Source organism: Cucurbita pepo, chromosome 13 (assembly GCF_057944985.1).
Source record: "Cucurbita pepo subsp. pepo isolate OVF chromosome 13, ASM5794498v1, whole genome shotgun sequence".
NCBI classification, from domain to species: Eukaryota; Viridiplantae; Streptophyta; class Magnoliopsida; order Cucurbitales; family Cucurbitaceae; genus Cucurbita; species Cucurbita pepo.
This window is the reverse complement of record NC_141810.1, coordinates 11664595-11681361: the sequence shown is the minus strand read 5'-3', so window position 1 is coordinate 11681361 and position 16767 is coordinate 11664595. Positions and strand designations below refer to the sequence as shown.

General features: G+C 35.0%; 1 protein-coding gene across 1 annotated transcript in view; it reads left to right on the top strand.

Annotated features, from left to right (window-relative positions):
* Positions 1-16767, top strand: part of LOC111808014 (THO complex subunit 2) — a 33007-nt gene that overhangs the window by 8926 nt on the left and 7314 nt on the right. The window contains exons 7-21 of the mRNA XM_023693767.2: positions 216-287; positions 445-492; positions 617-685; positions 790-923; positions 1662-1737; positions 4421-4614; positions 10306-10386; positions 10480-10690; positions 10759-11004; positions 11424-11504; positions 11590-11709; positions 11799-11858; positions 11951-12078; positions 15921-16017; positions 16138-16266. Of these exons, the coding sequence (XP_023549535.1) occupies positions 216-287; positions 445-492; positions 617-685; positions 790-923; positions 1662-1737; positions 4421-4614; positions 10306-10386; positions 10480-10690; positions 10759-11004; positions 11424-11504; positions 11590-11709; positions 11799-11858; positions 11951-12078; positions 15921-16017; positions 16138-16266 (1746 nt within the window). The remainder of the gene's footprint in view (positions 1-215; positions 288-444; positions 493-616; positions 686-789; positions 924-1661; positions 1738-4420; positions 4615-10305; positions 10387-10479; positions 10691-10758; positions 11005-11423; positions 11505-11589; positions 11710-11798; positions 11859-11950; positions 12079-15920; positions 16018-16137; positions 16267-16767) is intronic.

The following is a 16767-nucleotide window of genomic DNA, read 5'->3' as shown; positions in this document are numbered from 1 at the left end:
TGGGCTTCTTCTCTTTTTTTTTTTTTTTTTTTTTTTTTTTTTTTTTTTTTTTTCCCTTTTGTAAAAAGAAAAAAGGTCATAAGATGCATAATATTTTGGACCGGATGTAATATCTGTATTTTTATTACAGTCGAATGCAATTTTTTCTTTGTAATGTTTATTTTTATTTTGTGATTTAGTACTTGATCTACTTTGGTGCTTGACTTAAACCATAGGTAACACTTCTTTGCCGGGTCACTGACGCTTCAAATAATAATTTTTCGGGATCAACAATTGGTATTATAAAGGTTGGTCATAAACTTCCATTTAGAGTCTTTTATCTTTATTTATCTTTAACACACGCATGCACAATGATATCCAATTAGTTATCCTTCTGTATGAAGTTTTCTATATGAATATATTATAGAGTTTTTTTCAATTTATTGATCTTTAAGCTTCATGCAGTCATTGATTGGGCATTTTGATCTGGACCCAAACCGTGTTTTTGACATTGTGAGTCATTCTCTTGTTTGTTTTATATAATCTTAGATTTTCTGTTTTCCTTTTTCCTATTATTCATTATTCTTTATGAAGTTCACTGTGCTAAATTTTCATTTTTTTGATGCGTACATATCAGGTCTTGGAGTGTTTTGAACTTCAGCCAGAAAATAGTGTTTTCGTAGAGCTAATTCCAATATTTCCCAAGGTAAAGTTGCTTAGGATTCATGACAAGCTGGCTTCGATTATCTTGCTAATACTTGATTATAAAAAGACTCTTAAAGTTTCTCATGAGGTTATGTTTATTGGCAGTATCATGCTTCACAAATCCTTGGGTTCAAATTTCAATATTATCAGCGTATTGAAGTAAATTCGCCAGTGCCATTTGGGCTTTATAAGCTTACAGCGTTACTAGTGAAGGAAAAATTTATTGTTCTTGATAGCATGTAAGTATAGATATATATCATATATATATATATATATATATATATTTAAATGTTAGTTTGTTCTTCAATTTAGTACAAGGCATTTTGTTGCTTTATGATTATTTTTTTAATATAGCCGTTCATTGATTGGGGTTGCTATTGCTCTAACACATTGGAAGTGCATTTGGAAGTTCTGACGGAGTCCAATATTGATTTAGTCAATGTGAGTTGGGGCATGCTTTTTGTAGTAGGGAGCATGTGTCCAATTGGATGCAAATCTTGAAGAAATCTCATTGTGATAAATAGACTAGTGTTATATTTGGAGGAGGGGGGGGGGGGGGGGGGGGGGGGGGGGTTGCTTAATTCGCCTGATGCTAAGTTAGTTAATGTGATTCTTCAAGAAATCTAATAACTTTTTTATTTTAAATTTCAAATCAGATTAAAGTTTTGATTTGGCTACTATTTGGATCACTTAATCTAAAAATCAAATATGCTAAGCAAATATTTTTGATTCAATGAATTTAGAAACATAAAACAGACCCAGATTGCACACCAAGCCGGCCTTGTCTTCCCTTTTTGTTATTTTTGGAATTAGTTCAAGTATTCTTGTAATAACAATTAACATTCCACTCATTATCTCTTACACACTATTTCTGTTTTTCTCTACCTTGCCCTGCATCATCTAGTGCTTTACTTTTGAAGTTGTACTTTGAATAGTTTACCTTGTCATTTTTTCATTTGGGTCTTTATTTACTGCAGATATGCACATCTGCTCCCGAAAGAGGATGAGGCATTTGAACATTATGATTCCTTTTCTTCCAAAAGACTTGATGAGGTATTGCTATTGAGTAAATATTAAGTAATATTATTTTTCAAAGTCACTTTTATTTTTCATCTGTCATACATACACTTTTATTAGGACACCACGAGCTAGCTAGTTATGGGTGTAATCCCTTAGGTTGGACTTCCCTCTCACCCAAGGGAATTTCAAAAAGAGGGCCATGGTTTGAGATTGCAAAATACAGTGCCTTTTTCTTTAACATCATCTTCAAAGTGAAAGGGGTGACAAATTAAGTTTTGGAAAGACAAGTGGTTTGGTCCCTGTTATCTGGAGGAATCTTTCTCGGACATTTACCTTCTCTCCATAAAAAAAGAAGCTACAGTTTTAAAATGTTGGAACCCACCATCCGGAGACCAATGACTGGGAACTTGGTTTTAGAAGAGGCATTATGGACAGAGAATTTGATAGTTGGATAGGCTTGGTTGGGCGTGAGATTGGGTGATGATGGGCAGAATGTGTGGGTTTTTTTTTTAAAACAAAATCTTCTCTCATCAAACTGACTGAGTTCCCACAAGCTTGAAACTCCATTGATTGATATGATAGAAGTTCAATGTACCCCAGATGATTAATTTTTCTTTGGAGTTTGGATTATAAAAGCTTGAACGCAGAATGCAGAGGAAGTTGCTCATTGGAGCCTTTTTCCTTCGGCTTGTAGTGTGTGCTTGGGAGGTGAAGAAACTATCGATCATTTATTTCTCGAATGAACTCTTGCCTCAAGAGGCTTGACATCTTTTATTGAAGACTTTTTGGTTGTTTGTGTATGCTAAATTCAGTGATGGAGTGACTTTTCGAAGCTTTAAATAGGTGGAACATAAGAGGAAAAACAAAGGTTTTGTGAAAAATTGGGGGCTCAAGCCTTCATTTGGGAAATTTGGAAGGAAAGAAATTGGGGGGTCTTCGAAGATGCATTTTACGCTTTTGAGCTCTTTTTCTACACTGTACAATGTAATTCTAATTTGTGGTGTCTAAGACAACTATTGGGAGGAAATGGTATGCACGTGAACTTTTTGGAAAATAATTTGCATCATCTTGGTGTGCAGTTACAAATTCTTTTATAACTGTACTCCCATGCAATTAACATTAAAAGAGGTGCTGTTTTCTAATCTCCTGATGAGACATAGATTATGTTTTGGGCGCTTTTTTTCACGAACTCTCAGCACATATGAATTTGAGTACTTTAACTGATGCAGTAAATAGTGTTTCATTGTTCCTTGGAAAAGAAAAGAATATTGTGGACTCTGTTAAATTGCTAAATTTTTTGAAAGAATCTGGATAACCAAGCACCTTAATGAGAGTGATGTGTGTGTGTGTGTTTTTTTGTAATCTCCTGATGAGACGTACAGTATGCTTTGGGTGTTTTATTTTATAAACTCTCAGGATGTATCAACTTGAATATTTTTCACTGAGGCAATGAAAAGTGTTTCATTAATCCTTTAAAAAGAAAAAAGAAATGTGGACACAATCAAATTGCTATTTTTTATGAAATAATCTAGAAAATCAAGCCCCTCAAATAACTGTAATGTATTTTTTTGGGCTCTTTGCCTCAGGTGACATTTATATGACTAACAAAATCATTAAAGGAATTTGTTAAAAAATTATATCATTTGTTGTTTTGTTTCTCGATTAAAAAGGGAATGGTTAACAGTCCTTAAAGAAAAGAATTCTGGACTACAATAGACCTTAGCTCTCTTGATTCAATCTGTTATACAATGAGTTGAACTAGGGTTGCAATGTTTATGAAGTATGCATTCTTGACCAGTAAACCAGGAACTGTTGAAATTTTCTCATTCAATTTTAGTTGGACAATATGGATTTTTATTTGATTCTAGAACGTTATTTCTTGGTCTGGAATGCTATTTCGTCCAAAACCAAAATTTTCTGGAAGAACTCATTGATCATGAGAAAGGAGTTTCTTAAATTTGAACATTCTCTTCAATAAAGGTGATAAAATTGTGGTCCACAGTTTTTGGGTACTGTTTCACAAAAAAGTTAATCACTGGTTACCCAAGAACATCTCTACAATTGAAGCTGAGTAGCTGGGTTCCTTTCTTATGGCTTAATTTGTGATTAGTGCACCATAGGAATATCATAATGATGCAAAGCGTAACTATTAGTCTTGCGTCTCTGAGGGATTATATTTATTAAATGCATGCATTGTTTTCAAAAGAATAAAATGTTCTTTGTATTTTGTTGGCTTTAAATTTATGGAGATCAGGTTGAGATCTGTAAACACTGGGTTTTAGGATCAATACATTGATTATGCAATGCTTTCAAAGAACCTTAGTGTTGCGTCTGTTTTTCTTCTGAGTGGAATACTTTTCAGTTTATTCTTGTTTGGAAGGGTCCCTTGGCAGTTTTATGTGTTCTTTATTCGAGCAAGAGTACTGATTTATAAATAGCTTGCCATCACCTTGCTGGATTAGTTACTTTCAAGTTGTTAGTTAGTTGTTCCCTTTACTTTCTAGTTACTCTGTTAGGTAGGTAGCCTGCTACATGGCAGCTTCTACACACTAGATTTTGGGTCTTTGAAAATGGAATTTGATTCCAGTATTTATGGTGACTTGGAAGTTTAAACTACAGCTTCGAGTTTGTTAATACAGGTTCTCCTTTTCTGCATGGTTAACCTCTTTTTTATGTTCTTGTATATATTATGATGGGTTTGAATAAATTTCTACAGGCTAACAGAATAGGAAAAATAAATCTTGCGGCAACTGGAAAGGACCTAATGGATGACGAGAAGCAAGGAGATGTAAGCATCGATCTTTTTTCTGCCCTTGATATGGAAAGTGAGGCAGTCAATGAAAGGTCTCCAGAGCTGGAAAACAATCAAACATTGGGCTTGCTTACTGGATTTCTTTCTGTGGGTGACTGGTACGTAAAATTGAATTTCCGTAACCTTATATGGGGATGATGTATCTGTCTGTGTGATTGATAGTAAGAGTGAAATGTGGGTGTTGATGTTGCTCTAGTAACCTGTTGCAGTCCACTTCTTTGAGTCAACATCTGTGCATGAGTTCTTATCGAAAAACATTTGTGTGCATGAGTTGGTTGCCGCCATAGTTTTTTAGACGTAGCAATACACGAACCTCATGCACTGCCAAAAGTATCACATCAATACCATACTCTGGTTTGGGCCAATGTTTAAGTTGTATATTTCACCTCCCTTGTTCTCCATTTGTCTTGGATATATATCCCGTCTGTTTTTTTTGTTGGGGAACATACATTCTGGTATTAGAACAATTTTAAAGAGAAACTTTCTTATGTTCGGTTCCATTTTTGGTGAACTGAAATCAAATTGTTTCTATGTTCCTTCTTGGTACTAATAGCCAAGAAATTCTTAGCATGTTTGAAGATATTGTAAAAAATCATGGAACTTAAACGGAAGGGCTTAAACAAATTATGTGGGAAGTAAATGGTTGAACTTTAATAACTTGGAAACTTCCAAAGAACCCTAACCCTAGCCGTTGCTAAAGCAACACTGCTTCCATTCGTTTGTTGTCGATTGTAAACATCTAAGAAGTATGGACACAGACATGACAGCATGCCAGCTTTTTAAAAATGGAGGATACGGACACGTCAGAGACACGTTACAGGATGAAGATTGTCCATGGAGTTTAGGTTAAAGTTTAACCCATAAACGAACCCAGTTAAACCCAATAAAATCAAAAGGCCACAACCCATCTAAGACACAAAATAAAATTTATTAAAGTGTTTCTATATTCTTTTAATAAAACCCTAACCCTAATAAATCTTTTCTCCTCTCCCTTCCCCACCTGTCCACACATTTGCTCAACCCCCTCCCTCTTTGATGAACTTAGCTGCTGCTCTGTCATTGCCTGTCTCTAACCAAATGTCATCGCTGACCTCTTTCCGACGTTGTTGTCTATACCATGTATGTGTGTGTCCATCATGTGTCCAAATTTGTTTTAAAAAAGGGACATTTTTGGGTGTTGGACACATGTTCATAGTGTGTCTAGATACATTCGTGTTCAAAGCATGTCTAACACGACACCATCCAGAACATAATGTCTGTGCTTTCTAGGTTTATGTCCTGCCTTTGCCGCCTTCAAATGTTCTAATGTCTATCTTGGATGTTTCTGTGCAAGTTCTCCTGCACCGTTTCTTCTGTTAGTGTTGCTTGCTATAGGTATGTCATCTTGTCCTCTCTGTGAGACCGTCCATCGTGTCGTCGGACTCCCTTTGCCATGCCGTCACCTTTCTTTCTGGAGTTCCCATTTGCATTAGGTTTGTTTTGGTAATTTGGGTTTGCAGTATCTTCAACTCCCTTTGTTTCTTGCCTCAGTTCCTCATTTTGCGGTTCACTAGTTTTGGTTATTCACAGTCTTTCCGCTCGGTTCACTACCTTTTGATGGGGATTGGATTCTATTCGGTTATGGATTTACAAGAGCTGTTGTATGAGGATCACTTCTATATTTTGTTGGAAAATTAGATATTCATAATAGAAAACTTGGAAAATAAGATGGTAATACTTCTCTCACGTCTCATATATGATGGTTTGCATGGTTCTTAAATGGATTTATTACATTGGTATGATTCACTTGTGTAAGCGACAATCTTTTTTAGGTTGGAGTATCAATTGTGTTGTATGGCTGCTCTCTGGTGGAAGGAAGTTTATTATTGTTCCTATGAGAAATTTTAAAAGTGGTTGGCTTACATTGTGGGATATGTTAAAAGGACCACCTTCGATGGGATCCAAGGTTCATGTCCAACAACTCCCCTTCTTAGAGAAAGTTAGCTTTCACAATAGTTTTGTGGATGTTGTAAAAAGGAACGTGAAAACTAATGATGCTTAAGTAATGAGTGATAATTCTACCTCCCTGAAAATTTTCCAATATTATTGGGTGAAGAAGAATCATGAATTTGTGTGGATGGGTTATAACGAAGTATGAAAGACCTGTGTTTTTTAAAGCTCAAGGCACAATAATGTGTAATAGCTTCTGGGGCTTAAATGCAAGGTGTAATAAATAGTTTCGAATTTTTTTTCTAAGGCGCACGGTTTAATATAAAAAAATAAAACATAAGGAAAAGAAAACATATTTGAACTAGGAATATGACAAAAAGACCCTAAGCACAAGGACTTTTGCATTTAGAATTGGTAGATTTTATCTTTTTAGTTCGTAAAGAAGAAAAACCTTGAACACAAGGTTGTTTTGAGTTGGTTAGTTTTTTTGAAGTAAGGAAAAAACCCTAAAGCCTAGAGCTTTGAGCCTTAGGGCCTCACAAAAGGTGTGCGTTTAATGTGTACCTTCTTCGGTGTGTCTCGTCTTTTTTAAGGCGAGGTGCGAGTCCAGTGATTATTGCCTAAGTGCATGTTAAGGAACCTTTCACAACACTAGTAAACTGGACTATTTGATCATAAAAAGTGGACGAGTATTAAGAAGGTTCTAGAAGATATTTTTGGGGTCTTTTACTTCTTAATCCTTTAATGGTCGACTTGGAGAGTGAAAGATCTTTGGGTATACTTTAGTGGTTTGGGTACACATAATGATGAAAGGTCTTTGGGCAATTTCATCTGAAAATTATAAAATGGTCTAATGAAAAACATAGTAATCAAGATTTTGTTTAAGGATATGGTGGGTTGGGTTGCTACCTAGAACGTATCTTTACAATCTTGGGAAAGAAGTACATTTGAATCAATGGGAGATCGTATCTTTACAACTTATACCACTTATATTGAGGTAAAGAAAACTTGTGGTAAAGAACTTGTGTGGATTTATTCAAACAACTATCAAGATTCCGGATATGTTAAGGGGAAACTCTTAGTCTTAGGTTTGGAGACGTTTTTCCATTGTATCCTCCCGATACATTTAAAAACCTTCAAATGATTTTTCGAATCCCTTGGACTTCATTTGTATACAAAGTGTATTTCGAAGATGAAAAGCCTTTATTAGATTCAGGCTAAGAAGTAGTTGGTGAAGACCCAATTAATGCCCTAGATTTTCAGCATTCTTATTTTGTTTTGGAAGACAATTTTTTCCCAGCATTCATTCTCTTTTGTGGTTGACATGGATTCTGCATCAAAAGCATTTGATGAGGTAGTTGATATTATGTCCATCAAAGGGATACGATGAGTTTTGCCCTATTTTTGAGGGTGTCAAGCATATAAAAAATACTTTTATTAGAGCATTTCCTCTCACTATACGAGGAAAAAGAGCACACCCACCTAAAATTCTATATTTTCAAGTTTAGTGATGGATAAAGCCACTAATCAAGATTTATTAGAAGAAAAATGCACTAACTTATTGGGTTTTTTTTTTTTTTCCTGAAAAGAGATCCCAACCGGAAGGGTAAGGCCTCAAATAAGAAGCATTCTTAGTACATTTCTCAATCAACATCTTTCAATTCTTCATTACCTCTAGCTGATAAATGTCTCTCAAGACGTGATCTATTCATCAAATGAGCCAACAAAAAAAATATTAGAATTCCGATGATTGGGATTGAGATTTGGAATTTGTGGTTAATTCTAGTAGTTATGACTTGGAGCTGAATTTTCTAATTGGTAGTGGGACAGAGGAGATCTCTTCTGACAAAGCTATTGAAGGGGGTCTTTGCAATCTTTTTTCGGGAGGTAATTTACAGTTCTGCAAGTAAATCATATGATGAGTCGCCATCACATGTGTGGCTTGATGAAAAGTCTGAAGATAAAGACGACTTCTCTTCTTTCATATAGATTTGTGGCCTTGAGATATATGAGATTAATGCCGAAGGATTATGAAGTCTGTTGTTTGTGTCAAATTCATTAGTGGCTTTAGGTTGGCTGTTGGTTCTTCAGGCTTTGTGATGGTTGTTAGCTCGTCTGTTCTTGTTTACTGATCCAGTGAGCTGTTTTTGTTTCCAACTCAGTATGGTTTTCAGCTTTGGTTGGCATGAAGAACATCTTATTGTTGTAGCATTGCTTTTGGGGTGAAAAGTTTTCAGAAACCGAAGTTGTTTGGTTTATTTCTGGTGAAGATTGTTTTCAAGTATACAGGCTGCTGCTATCTCTATTAGGAGTCATTCTTTCTAAGTGGCTATGTGATGCCTTCTTTTGGTTCCTTTGTGTCTGTGGCCTTTCTCACATTTGGAGAGGTTGTTTCAGTCAATAATTCTGCCTGTGGTTCTGTTGTTTATTCAAGTTTTTGTCTTCTGTCTCAATGAGTTATGTATATTGCTGTTTTTGCTTGATCTACCGTAGCTTTGTTCTTCTTGCTGTTGGAAAGTGATTGTTTTTTATTTTTTGGTGTCTTTGTATTTCTTTCTTTAAGCATACTCCATCTTGCAGCCGTTTTAATTATTGTTGGTGTTTCTAGCCCCTACGGGTTTTAGTTTTGGGTTTAAGTTTTTAGTTTTGATGGTTCTCTTTGTTTTTCTTTTCTTTCCCCTTTTGAGATTGTGTCTCTGTAAAATTTTCTTCACTTTCATCAATCAATAAAAATTAAAGTTCATAATGGAGACCTGAGACCTAAGCGAGGTAATCATGGAGTTCCTTCTCCATCTGTTTTTTAGATAGAAGGGTAGTCTTTTGAGACAAGTTGGGTATGTGCTTTATTATAAAATAAATGGGTTGAGAGAGTAGACTTCAGAGGTGTTGAGAAGAACTCGAGCTATTTGTGATCTCTTGCTAGGTTCCACGTTTCTCTCTGGGCTTTGGTCATGGGTCATGTCTTTTTTTTTTTAATTATTTGTTAGGTCTTAGTTTGCTTTATCTCAAGCCATTTCTGTTGCCCCTTTTTGTCGATAGAGTTTTTATGTCTATGTATTCTTTCATTTCTTTTTTCTCAAGATTTTTGTGGGAAAAAAAAGGATGAACCACCTCAAGTTAAGCTACATGCATGGTTGAAAGATTAGTCTTTTTCTTACAAACAAGAAACCTTATTGAGAATGAAGGGTTAATTTGATTAGTCATGAGGGATTGGACAAGATCTATGACGCGTGCTGGACCTTCTTTTTGCTTGAAATTGTGAAGAGTATCTTTCAAATTATGTTAGGGAGTTTAGTACAAACGTTTACAAAGATTAACATGTAGTTTCCATTAAGTGTATATATTAAAGTTACCTAGACAGGCATGGATAAATAAAATGTAGTATCGACATTAAAGTTAAACAATCTCAATGTCAACAAATGTTAGTTGATGTTTTTTTCCCCTGTAAAACTAGATTATGCACTTGACTTTGAACATATACAGTTTACTTTATATGTTTGAATGATGAAACCACATATCTTGTCTCGATTGCTGTTACTCATTGCTATCTTCTAATGAATCCTTCAGCAATTTGAAGTCTACATTCTGCTTGTTTTGACTTTATTGGGTATCTTGTCAAACTTCTTGATTCTACTTAGTGCTCTACTTTGTAAGTGTTTTTTTAATTTTGATTTGTGGCACGTTTATGCCAGTTGGGAAATCTTTTCGTAATTCCCTTGGCTTTTTGTGAAGTCTCATCATCTTTTTGTATGCCTTTAGTCTCTTATAATTTTCATATCCAATAAAAGAAAAATTGAAGCTCTCACCTCTTAACCAAAAAAATTGTAGACTTTATTAGCTTTATTCTTTTTTCCTGTCAGGTATCATGCACACATACTGTTTGATCGGCTTTCACCTCTCAATCCTGTGGAGCATCTTCCAATTTGTAACAGCTTGTTTAGGTAATTCCGATTTGATGCCTAAATATATATATACATATAAACATGCATATGAGTCTGGATTCCGGTATAAATTTTCTTTTGGTGTGTGCTTAGGCTCATTGAAGAATCAATCTCCTCTGCATATTCTATTGTCCGTCAAAATCCTTATCAGAGCTTGGGGGCATCCTCTGGAACTAGTATTGATATTATAGGCACTACAAGTTTGCCGGTGGGTGGTACTTTTATAGATCTTCCAAGGGAACTATTCCAGATGCTTGCCGCTGCTGGACCTTATCTCTATCGTGATACAATTCTGCTACAGAAGGTAATTCGTTCACCACTCACTATCCTTCAATTTTCCAACCTAATTTTTCTATTCTTAAATTTTTGCAGGTTTGTAGAGTGCTTAGAGGTTGTTATATGTCGGCAATTGAGTTTGTCAACAGTATGGAAAGTGGTCTGAATCCTGAATTTGGTATCCTAGCTGGAAACCGGGCTCCTCACCTTCACTTAAAGGAAGCAAGGTTGAAGATTGAGGAAGCCCTAGGAACGTGCCTACTTCCTTCTTTACAGTTGATACCTGCCAATCCAGCTGTTGGTCAAGGAATATGGGAAGTAATGAATCTTCTTCCATATGAGGTAGACCATTGCGTTAGTACCATTTTCTTTGATTGAAGAATTATATTGTTAATAACTGAAAACCTTGAAATTGAAAGGAATTCCAATCAAGTAAAATGAGATGGAACAAATAATGACAAAATAAACATCATCACTGATGCCCAAAGAGAAACAACCTAGTGCGGTACATACATCACGAGGGCCCTTCTCTCTCTGGTTCTATTGTTCATTCCCCCACAAACTTGACAACATTGCATAAACTTTGGCTTGCCACAAATCCTCCCCTTCACTTGAAACTTGAATTTTCAACGAGATTGGTGCTATTTTGTTTTTATCCTATGTGGCTGATTTTATAGCGTAAGAATTTAATTGTTACTCTCTTCTGTATTATAGTCCAAATCTGTATGAGTGCTTTGATATAAAATATCTTGCATTACTAGGTGCGATATCGTTTATATGGTGAATGGGAGAAAGATGATGAGAAGATTCCAATGGTTTTGGCTGCAAGGCAGACGGCAAAGGTACTTGTTAATTGATATAATTATTTTTGGATTCTCCTCTGTAATAGTTCAGAATCATGTAAGCCACGATTAAACTACTTCTCAGTTGGACACACGAAGGATTTTGAAGCGGTTGGCTAAAGAAAATTTGAAGCAATTGGGTAGGATGGTTGCAAAACTTGCTCATGCGAATCCAATGACTGTCCTTCGTACAATAGTACACCAGGTGTTGTTTGATTTTGCTACATGCAATTAGATATATCTTGCCTTCCAGTTTCTTAGAGTAGAGATCATGTTTGAAATGACATTCTGCAGATTGAGGCATATAGGGATATGATTACTCCTGTAGTAGATGCATTCAAGTATCTGACTCAGGTGTGTACTATTCTGTATTTCCATCGATACATTAGGTAAACTATTCATTTTTTAGATTTTTTAATATCTTTTTCCCCATATTATTTATGCAGCTTGAGTATGACATATTGGAATATGTTGTGATTGAACGCTTGGCACAAGGAGGGCGTGACAAGTTGAAGGATGATGGCCTTAATCTCTCAGATTGGCTCCAATCATTAGCTTCATTTTGGGGTCACCTGTACGTCTATCTTTTCTTTCCCATATTAAACATCGAGTTTTCTTTAGGCTGATTTCTGGCTTTGAGGTTGTGCTTTTACCTTTTAGGAAACTTTCTATCAATTATAGGAGGATTCAAATATCTATCAATATCTGATATATCAGTGTTCAACATCGAGATTGAAGATTAATCTCTTATCTCTTATATCTTTTATAAATACCCATGCAATAAAAATAAAAATGTCATCTATTAATCCCATTGTGATTATAAATACTAACAAAAGGATTTATAATTTAGTTTGAAATTGAGAACAACTTAATTATTAACTTAAATAATTTTTGGATTTACAGAAATATCCATTGATATCAATAATTTTATCGATATAACCATCGATATATTCTTGAAATTGGAATCCCGATATCTACATTGACAATGTATTTTAATCCTTGGAACTATGTAAGAGATGGACGTTAATTATAGAGTTGTCTATTTATCTTCGGTCTAGGGGAAATGTCCACGCTATTAGCTGAATGCTGGTTCAAACGTTTGGGTTGTTCCTGGTATATTTGAGTTTTTGTGTTCTAATTCTTTTCTGCTTTCGGTGATAATTAATCAGTTATAATTTTCAATTGTTACTTTTGTATGCATCACTGTCCTAGTTTTTTCATGATATTTGTCCGTGGTTATACCTGGAATTCCATACGTTAATACAGGTTGCTGCACCTCGCAGAGGTTGATTAATTAAAATGTGGATGTTATGGACAACCAACTCAACTTTTTTACCTTGATTAGCTATGTCAGATCTATTCCAACTACATAAGCTTGATTCCTTGGATATGTTCTGTGAACTACTTACGTGGCATTTAAGGCTAATTAGTTTATGTGACCTTACAAACTCAACTTTTTTACCTTGATTAGCCATGTCAGATCTATTCCAACTACATAAGCTTGATTCCTTGGACATGTTCTGTGAACTACTTACGTGGCATTTAAGGCTAATAAGTTTATATAACCTTACATGTGAAAGGGGTAGCAGGGTTAAGTTATGTGGAAGGTAGTAATTAGTTTATATGACCTTACATGTGAAAGGGGTAGCAAGGTTCAGTTATGTGAAAGGGGTAGCAAGGTTGTAACTAGTTCAGTAAAAATGGGAGGTGAATCGTTATTTTGTTGACTGCATTAGCTTCAGAGTGGTTGAAATTTGAAAGAGAAGTGCTATTAACTGCTCTTGCGAAGGACAAATTTCCTGACTTTCAGAAACTGATTAGGATGTGGAGTTCCTTGATTATAATGAATCACATGAAGATGTTAGTTTGACCTTAGAGTTGAAGAATTGCAAATGGATTAGTTATTTGAAGATTTCTATCAATTTTGATTGCTTCCACTTCCCCTGCTGTCAATTTCCTTGAGGATTTTGAAATTTTGACTTGCCTTTTACCTGTAGAAAATTTCACATTCCAGCTAGGCACAAATAGTTCGTGCTCAAGCATGAAATTCTTTTACAATGGGCTGTTCATCAAGGAAATTCTAGTTTATTTGCCTACTTCGATTGCCCGCTTTATGCCAAGTCGGGTTCTTCCAGTCCTGACTCATGCTCAGAATTCAGATCACGATTTGGAATCTGGATTTGACCCTTGTGTGTCCCGGCACTCCCTTGCATCACCTGTGACATGATCAGGTTACCTACTCCTCGCTTCTAAGATTGAGGATTATCCTCACATACCAACATGAGTCCTTCCAACATGTCTTGTGCTTACTCACATGCATGCTAGGAAAATTTCTAGGCGGTCACCCAACATAGAATTGTTCCAGATAAAACATGCTTAACTATGGAGTTCCTATGACTGGGCTACCAAAAAAAAAGGTGCACCTTGTTAGTGACTTTCAATTCTTTTTAGCTTTTCTTAGTTATCCTATCCTCAGATCCCTCACATTCAGATGTGGTCTCGATTCATTTTTGTACCCTTCCTACTCGGGTGTCACGCTTCCATAGTCATTAATTCAGTGTATGCTATGCTTTTTGAGAAAAGCATACTGGATATTTAAAAAGGGATTGGAGGAGCAACTAAAGTAAAATAGAAACTGAGTAGGATCAGTCAGAAGTACTGTGCCGCTATTTTTTATTTGAGATTCTTATTGGAATCTTCTTGAGGGTTTTGAGGCGGGTCAGACATCCAAGGAGTGGGAATGATTTAATTGGGATATGAAATTTGCTTTTTTTTTTTTTTCTTTTACTCCGTAGGCAATCATGTTATGTACATACATAGTATTAATAAAGCAAGAGAAATATGATTGATTGCACTATCGCAAAGTAATTTGAACTGCATGTTTTATATGCATCCATTATTATTTAAAAAAAGAAAAAAAAATGAGTGCACTATTTAAAAGTTATCTTGAATTGAAACCAGGCCTAGAGTTTTTCTCTACGAGTCAATTTTGTCATCACATTTTTCATTGTTTTAAATACTCGTATGTTTGGATGAGAGTACCTCGGTCATCTTCTGTTCTGTTTCAATTTTTTTTCTCTTCTCTTTTTTTTTTTTTTTTTTTAATCTTAACAGAAGTGCTTCTTCGAAAATAGGAAAAACTAATAAAATTTTGAGGCTATTTTCCATGTGATTGTTTATAATTTCTTGTGCTACTTATGCATGATGCTGAAAGTTGTAAATACATGTTTCCTTGACAATATATATTGCAAATTCCTTAAATTTTCATGTGGCGTTGTCACTTCATCATGCATTGAAGTCATGTCAAATCAGTTACCGGGATTTTTAACATATTTTGGTTGTGTCTTACTAATTTCAAGGTGATCCTGTCCTTCCCAAATTATGTAAGGAACCGTGGAGGTTGAAAAATCCCTAAAAAAGATCAAGTATTTGTTCTCAAACACCATAGGTAGCATAGATGATGATAAAACCGACAAACTTAGTGGAACCTCAGGATCTTCCCTTACCCAATCTGGTCTGTGTTTGCAACAAAAAAAAAATAATAATAAAAAAAAAAATAAAATAAAGAAGAAAAAAGGACTTAGATATTTTGATTGTTTGTTTCTTCTTTTCCAGTCGCGCCGACTCAATGGAGTAGCCTTTTTGATATTTTTTATATTTTATTTCCCTTTTCTTCTACCTCTAAATACATTCTAAATTCTTGGACTCTTACTTTATTGTTTTGGTTGCTTGTCCTTTTCTCTCCCATTAGGACTCAACTCCTTAAACATTTTTTTTCCTTTTATTTCATCTATCATTGAAAAGTTTGTTTCTCCCTTAAAAAAGAAAAGAAAAAGAAAGAGTTATGAGGCCTCAGATTCAAAGATAGGATTGAGCATTTAGTTGAATGGTTTTTGTGCTGTGTTGCGGAATTTAGCTGGAATGCATAAAAATTATATTAGTGTATTAGTTCAAATCTGTGTTGTAGTTAGTCAATGTGTTCTATGTAGAGCGATTGCTGGTCTGTTTTGCGCTTTTCATCCTCTACCTCTTTTGTAAATTTCATTTATATCACCAAGGAGCTTTCTTTTGTTATATTTCTCAGTTGTACTTGTTCCAGGAGATTTTCGTGCATTCTGATGTTATCAAATGTTTCTTCGGCTTTAAACTTTCATACTTGCATACAATGCAGCAGTTTTTATTGGGACACTCAGTAACATGGTAAAACTGGATTTTAAATGTGCTGTAGCAGTCTAAACTATGTCATTTTATTTAAACAATTTTTTTTTAAGGAACATTGATTTTCTATATACTTTTACTTATTTTATCATCTGAATGTAGATAGCAAAAGTATACTTGTTGCGCATGCAGATATTTTGCAAATTTGTCTCCCACAGATCATAAATTTAACTTTTTTTTACCTTTTTCTGTTTCTAGGTGTAAGAAGTACCCATCTATGGAACTAAGGGGTTTGTTTCAGTATCTTGTCAATCAGTTAAAAAAAGGCCAAGGAATTGAGCTTGTTCTCCTGCAGGTACTTCTCAGATCTAGACGTGGTGCTTTGTGCAAGTCACATGGCCCAATATATAGATATTTTACCACCATATTTTGTTACTTTTATACGGACTTAGATATGGTTTTGTAATGTAATCAGGAGCTTGTTCAACAAATGGCTAATGTCCAATACACAGAAAACCTGACTGAGGAACAGTTGGATGCTATGGCAGGAAGTGAGACACTTCGTTTTCAGGCAACTTCTTTTGGAGTTACACGAAATAACAAGGTATTCAGTTGATGGCCAATATAATTTTCTTCTTCCCTTAATTCGAAACTGATTATCATTGAAGGATGTAAAAATAGAGGACTGTAGAGACCTTGAGTCCGTATGTGTTCTGCGGTAGCAAGTTAGGAGTTTTTGGATAATAGCTATTTTGCACTTCAAATGAATATATATATATGTCAGATCCAAGAGTTTTCTTATAAAAGGGAGAAAGAAGAGGATACTTTTCAACGATAGGGTGCATTGTTTTAAGAAGCATGCATTTCCAAAAATACAAGGTTCAAAGAGCTAGTGTGTTTTAGTCTGACGCACGCTGTTAGAAATACTACTGATGTTGTCTAGACATACTATCATCAGATTAATGTATATTTATAGATTTTTAGACCAAATTCTTCTTGTGTTCTATTTTTGATATTATCATTTTTATTATTGTTTGTGATTTTACACACTGTTATCTGAAAGTTATTTTCCATTTGTACTGCAAAGCATGAGGGTTTGTTGATT